This window comes from Bos javanicus, chromosome 23, assembly GCF_032452875.1.
Source record: "Bos javanicus breed banteng chromosome 23, ARS-OSU_banteng_1.0, whole genome shotgun sequence".
Classification (NCBI taxonomy): Eukaryota; Metazoa; Chordata; class Mammalia; order Artiodactyla; family Bovidae; genus Bos; species Bos javanicus.
Genome location: NC_083890.1, coordinates 39,985,961 through 40,008,908, shown reverse-complemented (window position 1 = coordinate 40,008,908; position 22,948 = coordinate 39,985,961). Strand labels below are relative to the sequence as shown.

Here is a 22,948-nt window from a genome sequence, read left to right as displayed (position 1 = left end):
GTTCGCATAATCAGAGATTATCGCTATTCGTGGGCAAGAAAAAGTAAATCAGGCACAATATTAAGTCCTTCTGATGGTGTCTAACATTTGGGATTCTTGTACACCACTGGGGGGAGTGTAAATTGGTACAACTATTTTGGGGAACAGTTTTGCAATACCAAGGCTGAAGGTTCCACAGCTTGTGACCCACAATTCCACTCCTGGATGCATTCCCTAGAAACTCCTGCATTTGCACACCAGGAGGAATGTACAGGAATGCTCAGAGAAGGACAGTCGTGGTAAAAAATGGAAACCACAGGAACAAGAGGAGATAGAATAAATAAATTATGGTATCTCATACAATGGAATACCAAAGAGCAGTAAAAATTAATGAATTACTACTTCATACATCAGAACAAACAAATCATTGAGGGGGAACGTAGCAAGTCATCAAAAGACACATGTATTATGAAGCCATGTACAGGTAAAAACTGTGCAAAATTATGCATAGACTCTTAAAGAGAAGGAAGATAATGAGCAACATAAAAACATTCCATTTATTAAGCCAAATGGTGAGCAGAACAGTCATTTATTTTTATTATTCTTTATATCTTACATGTATTATAAATGTTCTTTCATATGCATTACACAGTTATTAGCTAAAAGTAAAAACATTTCTGATGACTGGGTCACTTCCTTGCCATCCATAATTTTTATCTTATACCTCTGATTATACCCTTGATTATACAGCTGCTGAATGCATTTTTAAAATACTTTTAATAACATGAGAAAGTATTCATCATATTATATAAAAAATTCAGACTACTGAATTGTATTCAGAGAAGAACCTCAACACACACACTACATACCTACTCCATAGATCTGAGACACCAAAATGCATAAAGTGTTAACAGCAGTTATTTTTGAGTGATGGGATTATAGGCCATTTTTATTTCTTCTTACACTTTACCTACTTTCTAAGTTTTATATATATTATTCTTAAATCAATAAAAATTTTAATTAAAAGGTAAATGGCCCTTTCCTTCCTCTATGAATCAAACTCATCTGGTTTTTATCACCTAGCTTTTAAAAAATACAGATGCCTGGGTTTCCTCCTGGGTCTACTGAATCATCAGCCCTAAGGGAGGGGCTCAGGCCAGTGTTGCATTAAAAAGCCTCCGAGTGATTCCAATGTACATTCCCAGAAGAGAATGGCTTATCTAGGCCAGGTCGCTCAAAACCTTCGACCGCTTTACCTCCAATTAGAGCAGATGGAAAGACCACTGTGTCATTCTTAACTCAACAAATAAATATGACTAAACCATATTGGCAAAAATACCAAAACAGTACCAACAGTCATCTAAATGGCATAGGTAAGCAATTTATACATGAGCGTAGGATAAACTATGAATCCTGGGTATACCGACAGGCTTTAAGAAGCTGATGATCTCTCAGTAAACGAACTGAAACGGGAGTGGTGACCGAGGGCTTCAAACACATAAATTCACTTGCAACTTTAACTTCAGGATCATTTAGAACTACTACCCCCATTACAAGGTTCATGTCAACCACTAACTTACCCTTTGGGGTCTAACAGGTCCCGGACTTTCTCATTATAAATTTCCATATAGGATACTTCCACTTTAAATGTCTGTGACTCATTCTGCTCCAGAGAGATCCTTTGAAATAAAGCACAGCAGAGCCTTGGGATGAGGCCTCGCTGCTCAGCATTGCCCATCATGGAGAAGGATTTTCCTGAGCCTGAAGAAAGGTGAGCAGAAAGAGAGGAGGATGGAAGAGGAGGCGACGTGTAACGCTTCAAATGTACAAGTGTGTCCTACACATCGGCCAAGGTCACACAGCAGAAGCAGACAATCTGGCCCCCAGAGCCAGGCCCTCGGACACCAGAGTTACTATTCTTTCTATTACGCTCCTGACTGCCAGTCTGACTTTTACTGTGAGACCCAGAGGGTACCTCCTTTACAGATGGATGCGTACTAATGGAAGCACTACCAATATGTAATCCTTAGAAGTCTATATAGTAAAAAGGAACTACAGTATAGTAGAGGGAACTCTGTTTGAGATTATGTAACAGCCTAAACATGTATAACAATCATTTGGCTGGACACCTGAAACTAACACTGTTAATCAACTATACTCCAATATATGACAGAAAGTTTTTAAAAAGTGCATAAATAGTCAACTATACATCAAGTAACATTAACATATTTGACCCACAAAATATTTCACACTTTTGAAAGTGCTTTGCTATATATTCTCCTTGATGTCCCATGACATGATAATACACAGTATTGTTATCATTTAATTAACTTATTCCAACTTTATAGTTGAAATAATGGGTGGCTCACAGTGTTAATTTCTGAACTACTAGTCTAGTTTTGTTTAATAACCTATCATCACTTCTATATCCTGGTGAAGTCCTCCGTATAGGATGATAGATACTAAGAGTTTTTCTACAGTTTTTCACTATAACATTTGTACTAAGAAACTGGTAATTATTTTCCTAGCTCAAATACAGGTTAAAACTATAATTTAGGAAAATGACACTTAATAGTTTGAAACTAGCATGCTCACTAACACTTAAATTACTTCATTCCACAACTGTTGAACCTTCAAAAAGATTACTTTGATCATTTAATTCAGCTAAACCTGTGAAGTCAGAAGCATTTTTCTACAGCTTCCCAAAGTGTTTTCTATTTCTATGTTTTAAGAAATGCACATTTAGTATCACTGACTGTAAAGAAAAGCAGCTACTTACCTGTCTGTCCATATGCAAAAATGCAAGCATTATACCCCTGAAAGGCTTTTTCAAGAATTCCTTCCCCAAGGCACTTGAAAACCACTTCTTGACCTAAAAAAACAAAAATAAAAAGACTGATTTTTCTTGACATATTTGTGTTAGTAACTGAGCCCCCGTCACTAATAACATGCTCTCAATCCAAAAAAGATGTTGAGTGTATTGCATACCTACTATGTGCAGGGCTGTGGATTGAGAGCATAATGAATGCAATTTTATTATTTATTCTTCTACACCATAACCCAGTACCTGGGACAATTTATCATTCTACCCGCTGCTTCCCTCTAAGACATTTCTCTTAAGTTTCCTATCCATTGTCTGTGGGTCATATGGAAGCATCATTTGAATTTGGTTTAGTTCCTTTTCCTGAGTTAGTATGAAAGTGTCATTCAATATAAACTGCCTTGTCTCCCCACCTGGATTCTGAGCTTCTGATGAGCAGGAACCATGTCGCCCACATCTCGGTATGTGTGTGCCCCTCTGCACCTAGAGTGGTGCTAAGTACATGCCACGTGCTGAGAAACCATTCATCACTGGTAGAGGGGGTGTGCTGAGCACAGATAACCCACATGTGTTCCCATGGGGGTTAGGGAACAAGTTCTCATCTGTGAGTCTTTCTACAGCTCACTGCGACTCCTAGGGGTGTTCTGTCGTGGACTATTTATGTCACGTAGTGCCCAGGTGAAGAGTAAAGGTGTGAAAATCTTTTTAAAACATTTAATGAGGCATTTACCGCCTTTTAAAATTGATGTCTTTCTAACATGCAATCCCCACCATCAAGAGAATTAAAGTGATTTTCTCCTTCCTCTATGCAGAAATTACTGGTTGAAGTACCTCTTTCCTCTACTGGAGCCCCTGACTGATGTCAGTCCATAATCTGTTTATCTCTGTAATCCTAGTGCCTAGTATGAAATGCTTAATAAATGTTTGTCCAGAGAATTAGTCAGTTTAATCTTTTTATCCAAATGACAATTCCTTTTACATTTGGAAATAATGCAATATAACATAAGCTCTTGAGTGTATGTTTTTCTTTCATGCATCTGATTTTAGCAGTCTCATTGTGTTATGACATATCACAGCTGCAGAATGGGACTCAAATTAAAAGTGTAAACATGAAACAATATTTTCAATCATCAGGCTGGCAAAAAAAAAAAAAAACACGCAACACATGACAATATCCAATATAGCTGAACTGAAGAAATAGGTATTTTCATAAACTGTTGATGGGAGAATGAATGAATGCAGCCATTCTAAGGAAAACCTCACAGCACCAAGAAAAAGGAATATGTCCTCGCTCTCCGGCCCACTATGGGGCATCTGCCCTAGAGACCCAATCCCCAAGAGACCCCAGTAAAAGGATGTTCACACAGCATTATTTATAATACTGAAAGTTGGAATCAAGTTAAACGCCAATTAGTAAGGGAGTAGTAGATGCATAAAATGTATTTTATATGATGGAATATTTAAACACACCATCTTAAAAAAACAAGCAAAACAAATCTATGTGTTTAAGCAATGCTATGGCACCCCACTCCAGTACTCTTGCCTGGAAAATCCCATGGACAGAGGAGCCTGGTGGGCTGCAGTCCATGGGGTTGCAAAGAGTCGGACACGACTGAAGTGACTTAAAAGCAGCAGCAGCAGCAGCAGCAGAATTCAAAAACATTGTTGAGTTTTTTAAAAAGTTGTGTTCAGACTGTACATATAATGTAAAAATTTATGTCCAATAGTATGTATATGTGTTCTCTATGTGTGCTAAAGTTAAAGAAAAAATTGGATCAGAAGAAAATATACCAAATTTATATAAACTTATTTCTCAACTTCTGACTTCTACCAAAGAGGCATTTAAAACATGTTGGTAGAATATGTGGATTTTTTTTTTTTTTAGAAGCCTATAACTGTAAGGGGCTTCCTAAAAATAAGGGTTAGGAAGACTACCTGAAGACTATGTGTATGCGCATATACACAAATACATGGAGAAGAATAAAGGACTGTCAAAATTCTTATCCACTAAAGACACATTTCCAAAATTGCCTTTATGTTATAGTTAAGTTTAAGAGTCTTGTGCTCATTAAGAAAATATCTGGAAACTGGAGCCTATTATACAGAGTGAAGTAAGTCAGAAAGAAAAACACCAATACAGTATATTAATGCATATATATGGAATTTAGAAAGATGGTAATGATGATCCTATATGCGAGACAGCAAAAGAGACACAGATATAAAGAACAGACTTTTGGACTCTGGGAGGGTGGGATGATTTGAGAGAACAGCATTGAAACATGTATATTACCATATGTGAAATAGATCACCAGTCCAAGTTTGACGCATGAAACGGCACTCAAAGCCGGTGCACTGGAACAATGCTGAGGGATGGGATGGGAGGGAGGTGGGAGGGGGTTCAGGATGGGGGACACATGTATACCCATGGCTGTTCATGTCAATGTATGCCAAAAACCACTACAATATTGTAACATAATTAGCCTCCAATTAAAATAATTTTTTAAAAAGGAAAATATCTTACCCACCCTGTTGCCAATCTTTCATATCCATTGATTTTTTTTTCTCATATATTTCCTCAAAGGACTTTCCCTATTCCACGTGTATTCCCAAGGCCCATGCCAAAACAGGCTTAAATCTGGACCTGAGCCTGTAGTGCAGAATTACATACACCCCTGTTGCGTAGGGGAACGAAACACAGCTTCTGCTCAGGCCTGTGCGACCTGATGGTGGTTCCTAGCCAGGACCCAAGTGCCATCGAAAGCCTTCAAAAAGCACCACTTTCTTGGCACAAACAGATGAATGGAGCAATCTCATTTGATCTTCCACACTGGTTAACCAGCCCCCAGGAAGGGAGTGGGGTGAGGGTGGGGACAAGATACTTTAAGACTTGGCTGGATCAAACATCCTGACCATAATTCATGATTTTGACTCATATTTAGTAACTTGAAAAAAAAAAAGCAAGAACTTGACTCAATGAAAAGGACTTAACTGCAGAGAAGCACTGTGGTCAAAGAGCTTTTACTCTGGTTTCACGGAGTTTGAAGTCATTAACTTATCAAGGATTTATATCTGTTCTTTTATCAGGGAGTGAGATGGAATACTTTCTGGTTTCTGCTCTGATGCTGAGTAGGCTGGAATTATGAGGGATTATTTTCTCAATGTTTTTTTTCAAGGCCAGGTCACGAGGTTTCATTTACCTTGGTAGGAAAGGCCTTTTTAAACCAAAGATCATTAACAGAAAGAAAGAAAAAAAAAACCCACTCAAGAATGAATGCTATATATAGAGCTATATGAAATAGGTTTATGATGAATCAATTGATAACAACAACTCAGGGTATGTAAACTCAAGTTGCAGTAAAAATAACAAATGATAAAAGAATGTTCCAGGTAAAAATACAAGAATAAATTTCAGCTTGACCTATTTCTAAATTATTGCAAATATTAAACAGTATATGAATTAACCTATTTAACCTGTATTATTGTTGCTATTTAGTTGCTAAGTTGTCTGACTGTCAGCCAGGCTCCTCTGTCCATGGGATTTCACAGGCAAGAATACTGGAGTGGGTTGCCATTTTCTTCTCCAGGGGGAAGAGGTCTTCCCCACCAAGGGATTGAATTCGTCTCCTGCTTAGCAGGTGGAGTCTTTACCACTGAGCCACCAGGGAAACCCACTAAACCTACATACCTTTATTATTTATGTTAAGAAAAATTAATCTTTTTGTCAACTGCTCTGTTTGCAGTACAATTTACATATTCTATCTATATCGCTGAATCTGTGCAATACCCAGATGAGGTAGGTACGGACCGTGATCAATAAGGAGATAAGGGGGCCACTAAGAAAGTGTAAGTCATTTGCCCCAGACATGGCCACCAGAGAGAGGCAGACCTGGGTCTATGGGTGGTGACTCCCAGTGGACTGAGGCCCATCCATCATCAGTGACTCAGGCTGCATGACACTGGAAATCAGTTACTCCCATCTCTGGTTTCCATGGTAATTTTTTTTTAAACAAACTCTCAAAACCCATTACACTCCAGTACCTTTTCCCCCACATCTTTCTAGACCACTGAATTGTGAGCTCCTTTGAAAACAAGAGCTGTGGCATCTTAGCAGAGTACCTGGCACATGTATGCACTCTTAATTACGGAATTGTCCCTGGTGACATTGCTGTTCTCAGATTAATGTGCATTTTTTTTTCAGAGAAAACTTTTATTTAAATACATTATAAACATAGCATGAGTAGATCATATATGGAAGCTGAAAAGCTTTCAGTGCTACCCAGATCCTTCATCGTCTGTCTAATGTGTATTTAAATGGGGGCCCCTTTCCTTGTTAGTGATGGCAAAGGTTTCAAAATACTGTTTGTTGAACTTAAAAACGTTAATTGTAGGATTTACACTTTGGTCAAAATACAGCTGTTTCTGAAATTCCAATGAGCCCCAAAGACCACAATAGTCTTTGTTGAACAAGGTGCTAGGGTGTGAACACACATGTTAACATCATCTGTAACTACTAATTGAATAATTTTGATAAAAATTACAGATACTACTGACACCCACATTACCTCCTAGTCATTAAAACAAAATCTATGTGACTGAAAAAAAATAAGTCTTTTTGATGTCCACTAAATGTATACGTAAGTTTTCCAAGAAGTCAAGGTCTTTTAGCTAAGTACTTAGTTACATTTGACAGACAGAATGCAATTCAGACTTACTGTATTTAATAAAGTTTTGGTTATAACTAGGAAAGGAAAAAAAACTGGAAACACAAAATGGAATATGAAAAAGTGGAAAACAATTATACTCTGTTTCTGAAAAGAATCTTTCTTCTTTCTGTCTTTAAATAGCTACCCCAAAGCACAATTTATAAAAGGGTAAATACAAAGAACCATATTGTAAAGTCCATGGATTTTTACAAATCTAAGCAAGGCTGGATTCTAGCGAGACTAGAATCCATTTTATCACTATGGCTTCATGTCTCAAGGGAAATTTACTCTTAAGACAAGAAATAATGAACACTTTCCCTGTTCTACAAAAATACATCAACATTACATTTTTTAATAGCCCCGCTTAGTTTCCGCTGTATGCATTACTGATGCAGTTTCCTATTAGAGATACTCAGATTGTCTTCTTTTTCTTTTTTTCTGCAATATTTATCCTTACATATTTATCTATGTACACTTTTCTATTAACTCTACTAGGCAAAACTCCAAAAACATTGAATTACTAACTCCTCTAGCAATGCAAGAGTCTTTCTTTCTACAACTTCAACAATTCTATTATCATTCTTCCTGATTTTGATTAACAGAAAAAGCAAGCTCCTTGCTTTGTTACATTAAAATCTTCCTTTCCTTAGTTTATTGTCCATTTGTATTTGCTCTTCAGTAAAATGACTGAGTCCTAGGTTTACTTGTATAAATCAATTGGTTTAGTAACTGGTTAAGCATTCATTCAAAAATGCCCATCATATATTAAGGATGCTAGCCTTTGGTCTGTCACATGCTGTACATATTTCTCCCAGGCTGTCATTTACCTTTCGGTCTTATGCTGTTCTTTGTCATACAAAAGCTTTTGGTCTTTCACATTCAAATCTCTTATCTTTTCCTTTATGATTTTCGTTTATGGTATACATTACACTTTCAAAATCCTTCTGGATTATCATTACCCCAAATTACATAGCTATTCACGCATCTCTTCTTCTAGTCTTATTTTGGTTTTTCCAGTTTTATTTCCAAACTTGAATGCTGCTTATTAGCTGTGTTACCTTGGGCAAGATCTCCTTTATTAATAAAACAGGAATAATACTTGTTCTCTTACTGAATTGCTGGTGTGATTTAATAAGGCAGTACAGTAAAGCACTTAGCAGAGTGTCTGGCCATTGTAAGTCTAGAATATATTTTAGCTAATATCCATAATTAATATCATCTCTTAAATTTTTAACCAACTAAAACTAATTTTGGTATAAAGATGGAGGTACTCATCTAATTATTTTTCCTTAAATAGCTCCTCCATCTTTGCAACAAATCTGTGAGACAATCCAATCCCATTTTAAAGATAAAAGACACTTATTCTTAGAAAAAAAAATTAAAGGAATCATTTGTTGCTATTTCTCTAGAGCCTCTAGGGGTCCCACTTTCAAAGTTTTATGATGGTGTACTCACATGTGAGAGAAAAAAAGGAGCATGTGAACAAGTGTGTGTGTGTTCCGGGTCATAATGAGAAGAGGAAGAAGAAACAGTATCATTAATTATTCGGAGCTGTATATGCCAACCCCGGTTGTCCAGCAGAGGAAAGATATTTACCATTTTTTAATAACATTAAGATTTCTCAGAAAGGTTCAGGGGAAAAAGCAACTTAATAAATCATATCAATAAACTAAACAGAAATATTCTCTACAGAGCTCCCCTTATTTTTTTTTTTTTTTTAATTCTGGTGCCTTTGTAGCTCTATGAATCCCTGGCTGGAGTTATACTTAATCAATTCTTTGGTTTGGTGACTTTCAGTCACCACTGGTACAATAAACAATCATTTTAAAAAAGCCAAGACTGTCTCCCAAAGCCTAAAAATTCCATGTAGGTGCCACACGCTCTTCTGCCCTCCTCAGCATAATCAGTTTTCCATGATACAGGAACAATGGCTACACTTCACTCTGTGATGGACAGAGAATATTAACCATCAAAGACCATTACACAGTCGAGTAAGGAGAGTCTGGTTTATCCAAAAGACTGAAGGTGTTTGTTTTTACTTTGTTCCTTTTTAAACACAGGAATCCTTTTTTTTTTCAGTACAGGAAAAAGTAACTTGTCCACTGCTTTTAGAAGCTTAGTTAACGAACAAAAAAAGAAAAAAAAAAAAAAAAAAGGAGCTCATTATGCTGGATGGTGGGAATCGGGGAATCCATAAAAGATGCTCTACTCCCACCCTTAATGTTTCCTGACTCCAGTTCACAAATAGAATTAAGTGCCCTTGTCTAGGAGAATGAATGTCAGCCCAGAAGGGAAAAGCCAGAAGTCCTGATGGAAGCAGAAGGATCTATGAGAATTTCTTTCTGTCCCAGACAAACCACACCTAGGCACAACTTGGTCCAACCCAAGAGCCTGTGGCTTTTCCGCAGGATCCCTGCCCAACAGGAGACAGCCACTCTACCGATGCCAGCTCCACGTGCCAGGTGCAGGGAGTCCACAGGGCAAACGTGATCTCACTTGTTCAGAACCATGACCAAGATGCCAATTTCCTCTGTGGGGCTTATGATTAGACGCCTATAACCGTGTGGACAAGTCTTAAAACACAGGCATGCCCGCAGCAACCCACAACACGATGTCAGAACGGTAGAGAGGGTTCCTGATTGGAATTTCTGCAAGCCAAGCCACAGAAGACCTGACCCACCCAGCCCTGAGTCACACATGGTACAGACCTCTGCAATGCTAACACCCTGAGTCTCCACACTTGTACATAGCCTGTCCCTCCTGGGAACAGTAGCAATGGCCTCAGAGCTACCAGGCATATGCACTGGGAGCTGAGGAAACAAGGGAATTCTCTCTATAGCAGGGCCCTGATACCGAAGTACAGAGGAAGAGAAGCCAGGGGTGGGAGGGAAAGTGCATACCATACATACACCAACTCTTCACAGTGGCTATGCTCTAGGAAAGGTGAGAACAAAATAAGAGGGCATAACTTGGGACTTCCTAGTGGTCCAGTGGGTAAGACTCTGAACTTCCAACGCAAGGGACATGTGTTCGATCCCTGGTCAGGGAGCTAAGGTTTCACATGCCAGGCAGCGTGGCCAAAAAACCCCCCCGAAACTCAAAAAGGGCATGTGCATGCATGCTTAGTCACTTCAGTCATGTCTAACTCTTTTGCAACCTCATGGACTGTAACCCACGAGGCTCCTCTGTCCGTGGGGTTCTCCAGGCAAGAATACCAGAGTAGGTTGCCCTTTCCTTTTCCAGGGGATCTTCCCAACTCAGGGATTGAACCCACATCTCCTGAGTCTCCCGCATTGCAGGTGGATTCTTTACCACTGAGCTACCGGGAAAGCCCCGAAGAGGGCACAATCTTGTCTCATTCACAATCTGCATGAATCAAGCCAGCCTCACACACATCAGGGCTGACCAAAGCACTCAGTCTGGAGATCCAGGGCTGGACATGACATAAACACAGAATATTTCTAAAGTAGTGACCTGGAAGAGCAGTCAGAGTTTTAACACCATTTTATCACTTTAAACAGAACCTCCAGTCTTTCTTCTTTCTCCCATCTCTTTTCTCACTGGAGTTAGAGTGAAAAAATAAAATACATATATTTATGACCTGGAATTCCTGGGCTTGTGCGTTTGGGACGGTGTTTTTCCACTCCTAACCGAGGCTGACAGCCCTAGCGACTGTGACGAGTCTGGACTTGGCAGGTGGCACGGCTCCCAAGCCAAGCACCTGGACAGGGCGAGAGCCGTCAGACTCCACACACAAACCCGAAGGAGCGAGGGTTACGTTTCAGTAAATCTCTCCCTCAATTAGCACAACTCTCAGAAACGGTCACAGGTAGAGGCCTTAAACCTGGTTTACATTAAATGACCCCAAACTACAGACTTTAGACAGAAGAGCTAGGGCTTTCAAGGCTTGACTCGGTGACACGAGATTTAAGTTTTAGTCAACTATAGAGGGTTGCCCTCGAGGGGCTGGGTAAGAACCAGGCCCCCGAGAACCTAGGCCTGGAGTGTAAAGGTCGACGCAGGCCGTTTTCCACAGTGGCCTCTGGGAGCGGCCAGCCCCGCAGTCCGCAGCAGCCTTCCTCACAGCACGGCCTGGGTGACTCACCCAGACAGACGTGCCCAGCCCAGCGACAGCACTGGGGCCCGTCACCAGCTGGCAGTGAACTTCAGCGCCTTTTTCTGTCGCCTGATAAAGTGGCTGAGTCATGGGGGGGAGGAGGGTCAGGCGTCAGGGCCTCAGAGGAAAGACCTGTGAGGCCCGCGCAGAAAACGCATTTGGAGTCATTTTCAGGAGGGTGCTTTCACATTCAACAGCTGCTGAAAAAGTCACTGTGTTTCAGCTCCACCTGTCCGATGGTTTGCCACAGTCTCTGACACAGAGGCAGGCCTGACTCAGTATCTCTTCTGGACTGTGGGGTGCACGGAACTGACAACACTTGAGGGGAGGGGAGAAGAAAGCCAAACCAAACACAGGCAATCAGGATTCCAGAGAACTTCCGACAGGAGGGAGAAGGCGAACAGTATTATTCCTGGCTAGATGCCAAGCCAGAGCACTTCAACAGTATGATTTCCTAAGCACAGCCTCCTGCTGGGATGAGAGAAAAGAGAGGAGGGCCCAGGACTGCGGCAGAATCCATAAAGTCCTCACGCCTACTTGTCATGGACCCAAATCCACCTTTACCACTGCTTTCAGCTCTCCTACCAGTGGCAGGGCCTCTCTGAACCTCAGTTTTCTCTTTTGTAAAATGGGGCCAATATCAGATTCTACTGATTGGGCATTTTGACAATTAAATGATCTCCTGCAGGTAAAGGAATGAGCGCAGTGCTGGGAACCTAGTGCTCAGGATTCTATTGTCTATTGTTGTTATTATTATCCACCCCATGAACGTACTCAACTAAGTTAAGCAATGTCTCTGGGTGCCAAGAAATAACTCTAGGGCAGGGTTCCCCAACCTCCAGGATCTAATGCCTAATGATGTGAAGTGGAGCTGATGTAACAATAATAGAAATAAAGCACACAATAAACGTAGTGTGCTTGAATCATCCCGAACTCCCCGCCCAGTCCATGGAGAAATTGTCTTCCACGAAACCAATCCCTAGTGTCAAAAAGCTTGGGGACCGCGGCCCTAAGGAATGTGTATGCGTGCTCAGTTGCTCAGTCATGTCTGACTCTTTGCGACTCCATGAACTATTGCCCACCAGGCTCCTCTGTCCATGGAATTATCCAGGCAGGAAAACTGGAGTGGGTTGCCATTTTCTCCTCCAAGGGATCTTCCCCACCCAGGGATCGAACCCACATCTCCTGCATTGCAGGTGGATTCTTTACCTCTGAGCCACCAGGGAAGCCCCAAGGAATAGATGTGGACAAAGAAAGGAAAGTGGAAGAAGGTAGGGCTGGGTGGGATTAAAAAATCTGGGAGTAGAGATGAGAAAAAAGAATACACATATACTCTTTTAAAAAATTTAACAGTATCAGCCTCGCCTACTCCAAAAAATTTTTCTTAACTGACTTTCACCTACCCAATTTTCTGAATTAACAAACATTCTCTCTTCCCCAGTAAAATACACTGGGGCATGCCCGCTGCATACTAAATCATCCAGCTGGAAGACGACTCTCTAGACTCCCAGCAGATGAGTTATGTTCTTACAAAGGGTCAGTTGTGTTTGCTCCTAGACTGGCTTATATCAGTTGCACTTCTCCACAATTACACAATTAACACACGCCAAAAGGGAGTTGCTAGTTTTAAGAAAACAAAGTTGGATGTTTAGGGACAACTTGATAAAGGTGAGTCACTAAAAGAACTGTCAAATCGGGAATGGGTGAGAATTTGGAAAAGACAAAGAAAAATCTAGAAGGATTCTACAGATTGTTTTATAAACATCTTTTTAAGATGGCATGCTCCACTTCCAGTGACTCTCTAACTTTTCACATCGTCAAGTACTATTGCTTCTCATAATCACAGGGAAAACTTCCACAGTTTTGACAAACTGAACAGCTAACAATTATTGAGTATTAATTCTATGCAAGGTACTTGCTGAGGGTTTACATACACGTGAAGATTTTTTAAAAAAGAATACCATATGCTAAAATGAATATTTTGGAACTCTGCTTAAATTTGGCAAAACTAATACAATTATGTAAAGTTTAAAAATAAAATAAAATTTAAAAAAAAAATTAAAAAAAAAAAACTCTTAAAAAAATTGGTTTTATTTCGGCTACTGTCACTTTTTAGAATGTAAATTTTGATGCACAGTTAAATAATATAAAACAGAAATCGTTTCTACCTCTGAGCACATAAACTTTCCCATCAAGAGAACAGACTCAGACATGGCTACTCTCCCCACAGAGATTGCCCATGGCTAGGGGGCACTCAGCCGGCCCCTCATGGTACAAAGAAACATTAGCAGAACAAGAATCAGATGAAAAACATTTGTCCTGAATTGCAGGGTATTACAAAAACTGAAAACACAGGCTTCAGCAAATCTGAGCAACATACCATATGGTGAGAACTGTTATACAATTTCTAAGTCAACAGTTTAGACTCTCAGGTCAGGAAACGTTCATGTCCACATAGATTGCCCAGAAATGCCATCACAGACCAATTTCTATTTGGTATGAAGATTTATAGAAAAACAGGTTTATGAAAAATACTCTCCTAATAGGAAGAAAAGTAAAACCAAGGTTACTGGAAGTCATTGATATTTACCAACCTGACACATTTTAGGCACATGATAAAAAATGTGTTGGTTTATGGCCAAGAAGTCCTTAAATGAAATTAGCAGTGATTTAAACATTTACAAAGACCTATTATCTGTTATGGTGCTCTAAAGTTTCACTATAATAACCTTTTTCTTATTACTGAAAATAATGGAGAAGTAATGGTTTTCTTAATAATGGGCCTTCAGCAGGATCACTTGACTTATACTGACTTTTTAATCCTGAGTGTGGATCTATGTTTATGTATATATATTTATGGGCTTGGGAAGGGAAGGAGAAATGGATTTATGTAGAAATGCCATGTTTTGAAAGACTAATTCTGCAGGTTACTTGTTTTTTTTTAAGCCCTGTCACAAAGGTTTTTGCTGAAAGATTCAGAACAATGCACAGACAAGTATTATTATGACTCACTAACCAAAAGGTAGTAATAAGCGATAATATAATTAAAATGTGCAATGTCTCAAAGCATGATTCAATGCCATTCAAACGGCTTAACAAACAAGCCTTTGATTTGCCTCTGAAAAGTCCACTGCAACAGCTGTGCGGCCAGCATAAAATGTCTGATTCATGTTTAATCCGAGAGCTGGAGGAGATCTGAGACCATTTCAGGCCATAGATCCTCCCTCTACAGATGAAGAAACAGACACTCCCGAAGTTCAGCAGTTTGTGGCAAAACCAGGTCTCATAGATACCAGCACGTACAATGCATTTTCTCTCCAAAGGACTGATGCTACTATCCTTACTACCGCTACAGCGAGACAGTGATGGCGATGATGGTAAGCATTAAGTGAGCTTTTCCTATGGTTTAAGGTACTTTACATGAACAGGTCATTCAGTTCTCAAATCAACCTATGCGAGCAGGATTAATATAATTATGTAACCTAAGAGGACACAGAACTCGCCTGACCTGACACAGATAAAAAGGTGCTGGAGGCGGGATTGGAACCCAGGCAGTTTGATTTAAAAGCCCACATGCTTCCACCACTCCACCCAACCCAGCGCTGTGCCCTTAAACCTACTACAGAATTACGGATTTCTACATCAGCCTGAGAGTGGAAGCTCTTGCTTGCGGTAGTAGCCTTTAATAAATAGAGTAACATAAAACATAACTTAGAATTGAACATTGACACACCCCGTGAAATCAAGAGCCTCCCTTTGCTCTTTCAGTCCAGGCACTCATCTCGCTCCCTCCCACCTCCTCTCTGCCCTCTGAGTTTTGAGAGCTGCCTCAAGAGCTCAGATTCAGTATCAATGATGCCATTCTTTATTGAGCCCGACAAATAGGTCGGTTTCAGGAACTATGTGCTTCCCTTTCTCCGTTCCCTCTATGCCTGATCAGAGAATGAATGCTTCTATCTTAATGTTTCCATTCACAATTAAGACGGAATCATGTTTGTTTTTTTTTTAAACTAAAGAGAAAAGAAATCAAACTATAATTCAATATAAAATAAAACGACTATATGGCAGAAACCAATACGATATTGTAAAGCAAGATCTTCCAATTAAAAATAAATAAATTTAAAAAATAAATATTGAATTAAAAAAAAGTAAATCAAATTAGTACAGAAACCACTCAACTAATCTACTAGCAATATATTTACTAGGCAGACTATTTGCAATAAGTGCCAAAAAACCTGAGGGAGTGGTGAGCAAGAATTTTACTGCCGAGGTGGTCACAGCATTTGTACAATAACAGGAATGTCTAAAGAATAAGAAACTTTCTCCCTACACTTTGTAAATAGATGCTACTCTATCAATCAAGAAAATCTTGTTTCAGGCTAATTGGAACATGGAATTTACTGTGATCATGCAAACAAAGATTTAGTAAAGTTTAGGCTATCAGTATGTTTAGAAAGCATTTTTATCTCTTTATATATTCATCAACATACTATATGTAGTGAAAAGCTACAGACATCTTGACTTTCACATTTGAATTTTATCATCTGTACTTAATAAAGTTATTTCCAGTAGGAAAAAGGTTTACATTCAGAGGCATAAGTGATACATTGCAGAACACCAGGATGGTCTCTATGGGCAGTTAATGGAGGATATGATTGTAGAGATGTTGAAAAGGAAGAGAAAAACAATCTTCCTAAAACATTCTATTAACCACATCACTCCAACAGCCTTTTTTTTTTTTTTTAATGGTTCTTAGCCTAGCTTTTTAAAATTTCCTGTTATCTGGCTTCACTCAACATGTACAAGGAAGTCTCTCACTGATTCCCCATAAGATGCATCTTCTGCTTGGACCAGTGTTACACACCATGCTCACTTCCACTTCTGCACCCTCACTTATGAAAAAGCCAAATGAAGTATTTATGGGCACCTTCCACTGGTCAGCTCATGCAGTTACCTACTGAAGCCTTATAACAACATCTAAGTACTATCATTGACATGCTTCCCATTTTACAGAAAAGAAACTATAGCTCAGAGAGATTAAATTGTCTAAGAGAATCAAAGCAAGCGTCCTGAGACTTAGACCAGAGTGGACTTCAGAGTCCACATGCTGTCCCTGACACCATACGCTTCCTCTCGTCTGGATGCCCTCCACACTGTGCATGTGCTCAGTCCTGCCCGACTCTTTGTGACCCCATGGACTGCAGCCTGCCAGCCTCCTCTGTCCATGGAATTCTCCAGGCAAGAATGCTGGAGTGGGTGGCCATTTCCTCCTCCAGGGGCTCTTCCCCACCCAGGGATCGAACTCACATCTCCTGCATCTCCTGCACTGGCAGGTGGATTCTTTACTACTGAGCCACCTGGGAAGCCTGCCTTCCATACTGCCCTTTGGTTAAATCTATGCTAAACTTTTATGTCCAGTTACAGTCCCATTTCCTTTATGATTTCTTCCCAGGCAACTTCAGTCTTTCCAGATTTTTGCCTCTCCTTGGGTTTTCTATAGTACTTATAAACCTGTAAAAATTTGAGCTTAAATACTATCTCCAAATGTTTACTGTCGTGTGTTTGCGTTCTTTTGCTTTCCAACTTAGGTTTTAATTTCTCAAGGGCTTCCTTGGCTGCACACACAGTAGGGGTTTAATGAATATTTAAGGAACTATTCTGATTCTTTCTGGCTTCCTGGGTTAAATAAGAAGAACAATCACACTGGGATGGAGCACAGAATGGATGGTAGGGAGACAGGGAGCAGCGGGTAGGGAAGGTAGATGGGGTTATATATTAATAATAAAGGACCTTAAATGTCATCCAAGGAGTATAGATTTTATCTATAAGTGATGAGGAGTCCTCTAAAGTATTTGAGAATTTCGTAAGATTTTTAATCCAGGGAGCTATATCTGACTACATCCGGAATAATATCAATTGAACAGAATGAGAGACTGTGCTTTGTATAGCCATAGCATTTGTCCTCATTTGTTTCTGTCACAGTATGAAGTGTTTTTTTAAAATCCAAAAGCACACATCCAGAATACTCTTGCCTGGAAAATCCCATGGATGGAGGAGCCTGTTAGGCTGCAGTTCATGGGGTCACGAAGAGTCGGACACGACTGAGCCACTTCACTTTCACTTTTCACTTTCATGCATTGGAGAAGGCAATGGCAACCCACTCCAGTGTTCTTGCCTGGAGAATCCCAGGGACGGGGGAGCCTGGTGGGCTGCCGTCTATGGGGTCGCACAGAGTTGCAAACGACTGAAGTGACTTAGCAGCAGAATGAAAATACACACAGTGCTAACAGTCAAGGCAGACTCTGTAGAATATATTATCTAGCATCCCGAAGGACTAATAAAAAGACAAATTAATTACAGCCAACATTAAAAATTATCTATTCACATTAATAAAATACACTGCTGAAGTTGTAGGAATGATGTTTGGAAAGAAGGCTTATTTACTCAATGAGAGCCCCGGAAAGAATTTTCCAACTTCAAGATTAACTTTTGAAAAAACTATATATCAAATAATTTCTCAGCAGATTTTCTTTATACGGCAAGGAAAAGGTTATCAAGAAACAAAATTTCCTACAAGCAGATGACTTCCTTTGCCTTCTAATCTTTTAAGATCTACAGCCTCTCCATAATCCTCTTGCCCTTTCGTTCAGTAAATGGAAAAATAATTCAACTGAGATTCTTTTTTTTTGAATATTTATGCATGTATGTATGTATTTAGCTGCACAGGTCTTAGTCATGTGGACTCTTAGTTACGGCATGTGGGATATAGTTTCCTGACCAGGGATGGAACCTGGGCCCCCTGCATTGGGAGCTTGGAGTCTTAGCCACTGGACCACCAGGGAAGTCCCAGCTGTGAGTCTCATAAGTAAGGAGAAAATACTCATTAAGACGATATATTTAAGAAAAGGGGTCACAGTCAGAAGGAGAGGAATGAAGACCTCCTCCACTAAAACAAGTGCTTCCCTCTTGAGCTTACTTAAACTCCTAGGAAAAGTGAAGATTCACCTGTGATCACAAATAATAAAATTATTAATAGCAGTCATTTGTATTTAATGAAGTAGGGATAAAATGCCTCAAAAGGAAGGAACAGTAGCAAAACGTGGGGCCAGGAGGCCATGTTTCCCTGAAGAAAGAAGAGCTTTAGTTCACATCACCACTGACTACCCTAGAACACTCAGGACGTGAGAGGGTCCTGAAAACCAACAGCATCTGTCGTTGCTTGTTTACATGAGCAGAGCATCCTCTACAAGTCAGAGGTGAGGGAAGACAGGACACATTAACCTCCTTTTCGTGTGATAACCGCAACACAGCTTAAGGTGGTTCCCCGTCATCTCCAATCCTTGGAACACCTCTAAAGATACGTCATACCCCCTTCACAGGTGAAGAACCTGAAGCTTAAGGAGCTTGGGGGCAGAGAGGGGGAACCTGTCTGCAGTTTCTTAGCAAGTACGTGGCTGAGCCAGATCCTGAAACCAAATCTTACTGGCTTCAAAGCCCACATGCTAGAATTGGAAAGAATGAGTGCAAATTTTATGGAAAAAACAGAACTCTGGAATAATTAAAGAAAACAGACGTAATGCAAGAAGAGGCCAGAGGCCCAACATCAAGTAGAGAGAGACAATCAACTTACCAGCATACTTTGTAGTGTTGGATTCATCCATGGACCAAAAGCAATAATCAAATGCAAATACCTGGATGAAAGAACAGAATATTAAACTTAAAAACGTATTAACTTCCATGAGTAAATCAGTCTGAAAAACAATTCACTGATGAGGATGCCTGCTTCTGTCTAATTTAAAAGAAAAAACAAAAACCAGAAGTATGACTCTTTATTAACTCTGAAGTTTCTTTCAGACTAAATTGGCTATTTTCTTGTATTACAAATACAAGGTTATTTTCTTGTATTAGAGTAAATTATATATGAAAATTGCTACTTACTCCACATTCAAACAAGCAGACCTCTTAGCCAAAATATTTTAAATTATACTTTTAGTGAGAAAAGACAATGGCTTCTCTCCCAAGTCTGCAGTTTCAGCAGATGCTGAAATGGTGGCCCAGGTAGACCTTCCATGGTGGACCTTCCATGGTTTCACAAGAAATACTAAAGTGATCAACTTTCACTGAAATCAGTCCCACCTAACTTTCCATGACCTTATCATTTCTAGCATAGCTAAAGGTTTGTCAAAACTTTCCACATTCCCAGAAATCTTAAGACTCCTAATTCTGGGCCAAGTATTGTTACTATATCAATTCGCTCTTGCACGCTTTAGCTTTTTGTACAGTTATGGAATGCCTACTATGTACTAGGAATGGTTAATGCTGCTCTATCAGTTCAGTCCAGTCGCTCAGTCGTGTCCAACTCTTTGTGACCCTATGGACTGCAGCACTCCAGGCTTCCCTGCTCCATACGGACACACCTCTAACCACTGTTTTCCATGCATACGACCACCACTCATGTTCCAGACATCTTTACCACATGCACAGGGCCATGCTCCCCAAAGTACGCACCAAGGGACGGCAGTTTCCTGAGACAGTCCGTGAAATAAGGATTATACCACGTTGGAAATGGTGCATATTTTACCCTGTTTAAGGTTTTCTATGCAATTCTCAACATTAAAGGTGCTGAAAAGTCTTCAGCAAATACACCCATTTTTTTAAAATTCATTTTTATTGGAGTATAGTTGCTTTACCATGTTGTGTTTCTACTGTACAGCAAAACGAATCAGCCATACATATATGGAGACATATATGGGGATTTATATGGGGACATATATCCCCTCCCTTCTGGACTGTCCTTCCCATTCAGGTCACCACAGCACATTAGGTAGAATTTCCTGTTCTATACGGTATGTTCTCATTAGTTATCTATTTTTCAGATAATATCGACAGTGTATATGTATTAAATATCAATCCTGACCTCCCAATTCTTCCCACCTCCCCTTTCCCCCTTGGTATCCATACATAAACCCATTTGGTTGTGTAACTTTATTTCTCCAATTTCTTTTGATGAGGAGACCTTTCTTGTTGTTTAGTCGCTAAGTCATGTCCGACTGTTTGCGACCCATGGCCTATAGCCTGCCAGGCTCCTCTGTCCATGGGATTTCCCAGGCAAGAATACTGGAGTGGGTTGCCATTTCCTTGTCCAGGGGATCTTTCTGACCCAGGGATTGAACCTGTGTCTCCTGCTTGGCAGGCAGATTCTTTACCACTGAGCCACCTGGGAAGCCCAGCGACCCTTTCTGGAGTAACACCCAGTACCATGCCCTGAAGCTACTGTTTCTCAGCATCACCATCCTATTCCTCAAGCTAACTGACTCAGGGGACTCAGCATCTGTTTTCTTGGCTCCTTGTTCCAGCCTTCCCTGCTCCCCCATGCAACGCCAATAGTAAAATGCAATCCTCCTGTGGACAGAGACTCTTGAACGTTTAACCATTTCCAAGGGATTGTAAGCACTGGGCAGTCAGAAACAAACACTCTGACCCAGGCCTAGAAACTGGCCCTAAGGGAACTTTCCAGCCTAAGTCTCCCAAAAGCCACATGCTTCAGCTGAAGTTGTCCATACCTCGGAGTTACTAGTACAATTCCACCCGTCATTTGCTTCGTTTCCACCCTTCAAAATGCTCCACACTCCTTAAGGCCCGTGCCAATATATTTTTCGTCCAGGAAGCATTCTTTGGTTAAACCCAAAGGGATCAGCTTTCTCTTCTCTGAACTCTCACGATACTGTTAAATCCTATTTTTGTGACTCCTATCACAATTATTTTTTTACTTACCCTGTATATGATCTGTGCATAGGTTTTACCTCTACTGCTAGACAAAGGTAGCATAGGAACCGTACCTAATTCTTATTTGTATCATGCAGTGTCCACAGTAGTTGCTTTATAATTATTTATTAATGATTACTGGCATTGAGACCTTGGAAGAAAGCAGGTACCTTCCATATCACCAAAAGACAAAGTTACACTCTGAATATTTTCAGCACCACCTGTACTTCAGTGCTTTTAAATGGATTCAGGTCCACACACAACTTATATCATCAACCTCAAATCCAAATTCAATTTTGTTATGTATACAAACATTCACTCTGGTCTCAGAATAACCAAGGTTAAAATGAACAGCTATGAAACAACAGTTCCAGCCAACAGAGTGTGAAATATTTACTGCATTCTAGGGCTCTTCCAAAGACTTGAGAGACCACACAGGCATAATCCAGTTAATCTTCCTGCCCCAAGGCAGGACAGAATTTCAACACTTCTCCTGAGAGATGAAGATCTGTCTTGTTTTTAAACATTTCCAGAAAAGGAGATTCCACAACCTCCCTTTGATGGCATCTTTATAACACTTAACTTTCAATTCCAGGGTATTTTCCTTTCCTTTTGACTTAAGTCAACTCTCCTGGCTTTAAACAGCCAACAGAGGCTCCTGTCCAATTTTTAGGTACTGTTTCCCTCTAGACTCCAATGAATTCCTCTTAGTAGCTGCTACATACAGTGAAATCATAATTTATCTCCTGTATGTTAATTTTTCATACCTTCCAGAAACTTACGGGTAACAGTTTGCTATTGTGCATATAAGATTAGAAAGCTAAGATCTATATTCACAGTAATGTCACTTGAAATAAAATGAAATCCACTCCAAAACTGGGGGTCTACCCTTAACAACAATCATTCCAAATTCTGTGCCAACTTTCATTTCTAACAAACTAGTTAATAGTCTAAAGTTGGTTTTGATCATAAAAAGGAAGATGAAATTTTCATTTTAGGCACTTGCCCCCACTCCCAAATTCAGACAAATGTTAAAAGCGTTTTCTCAAAGGGCTCTGATAGTACTGGCAGACACACTTGTTCTTTGCCTGCCAAATACTGGCCTCTCCCTGAACTGAATTATGTCTCAAATTTCAAAACCTGTGATCACAAGCATTTTAGAATAGGCACGCCTCAAGCCAGTCACGGAGTATGGGTTATGATTTTACTCAACATTTATCATAAGAAAGTTAAGCCCAGAAATCTGAAGGATTTTCCTAAAAACTCAAAGCAACTGGAAAGATTTTTGCTGTCATTTTTTTCTTTAAGAAAGGCTGCCAGTGATTTCCCCGCCAATCCTTCTTTGAAATTTCAGAGCACTCTCCATCGCCCACGGCACTAGTTCACATGCGGTCCTGTTCCATGGCTTAGTTCTTCTTGTGTGGGTCTCAGCTCCACTTAAAGGCAAACCTGGCGGGGGCAGGGGCTTTGTCTTAGGCTGCTGTCTGGGTCATATCTCATACAGAGCAGTCACTGTACGTAATACTTTCTCAATAAATAAACATAATACCAGGAGAAGAAGTT

General features: G+C 40.0%; 1 protein-coding gene across 9 annotated transcripts in view; it reads right to left on the bottom strand.

Annotated features, from left to right (window-relative positions):
* The window catches only part of KIF13A (kinesin family member 13A), a 202,737-nt gene that overhangs the window by 82,277 nt on the left and 97,512 nt on the right, over positions 1-22,948 (bottom strand). For all 9 annotated transcript variants that reach the window (XM_061398778.1, XM_061398770.1, XM_061398771.1 and 6 more), the window contains exons 4-6: positions 19,251-19,311; positions 2,759-2,851; positions 1,560-1,740 (exon numbers count right to left, since the gene is read on the bottom strand). In XM_061398778.1, the coding sequence (XP_061254762.1) occupies positions 1,560-1,740; positions 2,759-2,851; positions 19,251-19,311 (335 nt within the window). The remainder of the gene's footprint in view (positions 1-1,559; positions 1,741-2,758; positions 2,852-19,250; positions 19,312-22,948) is intronic.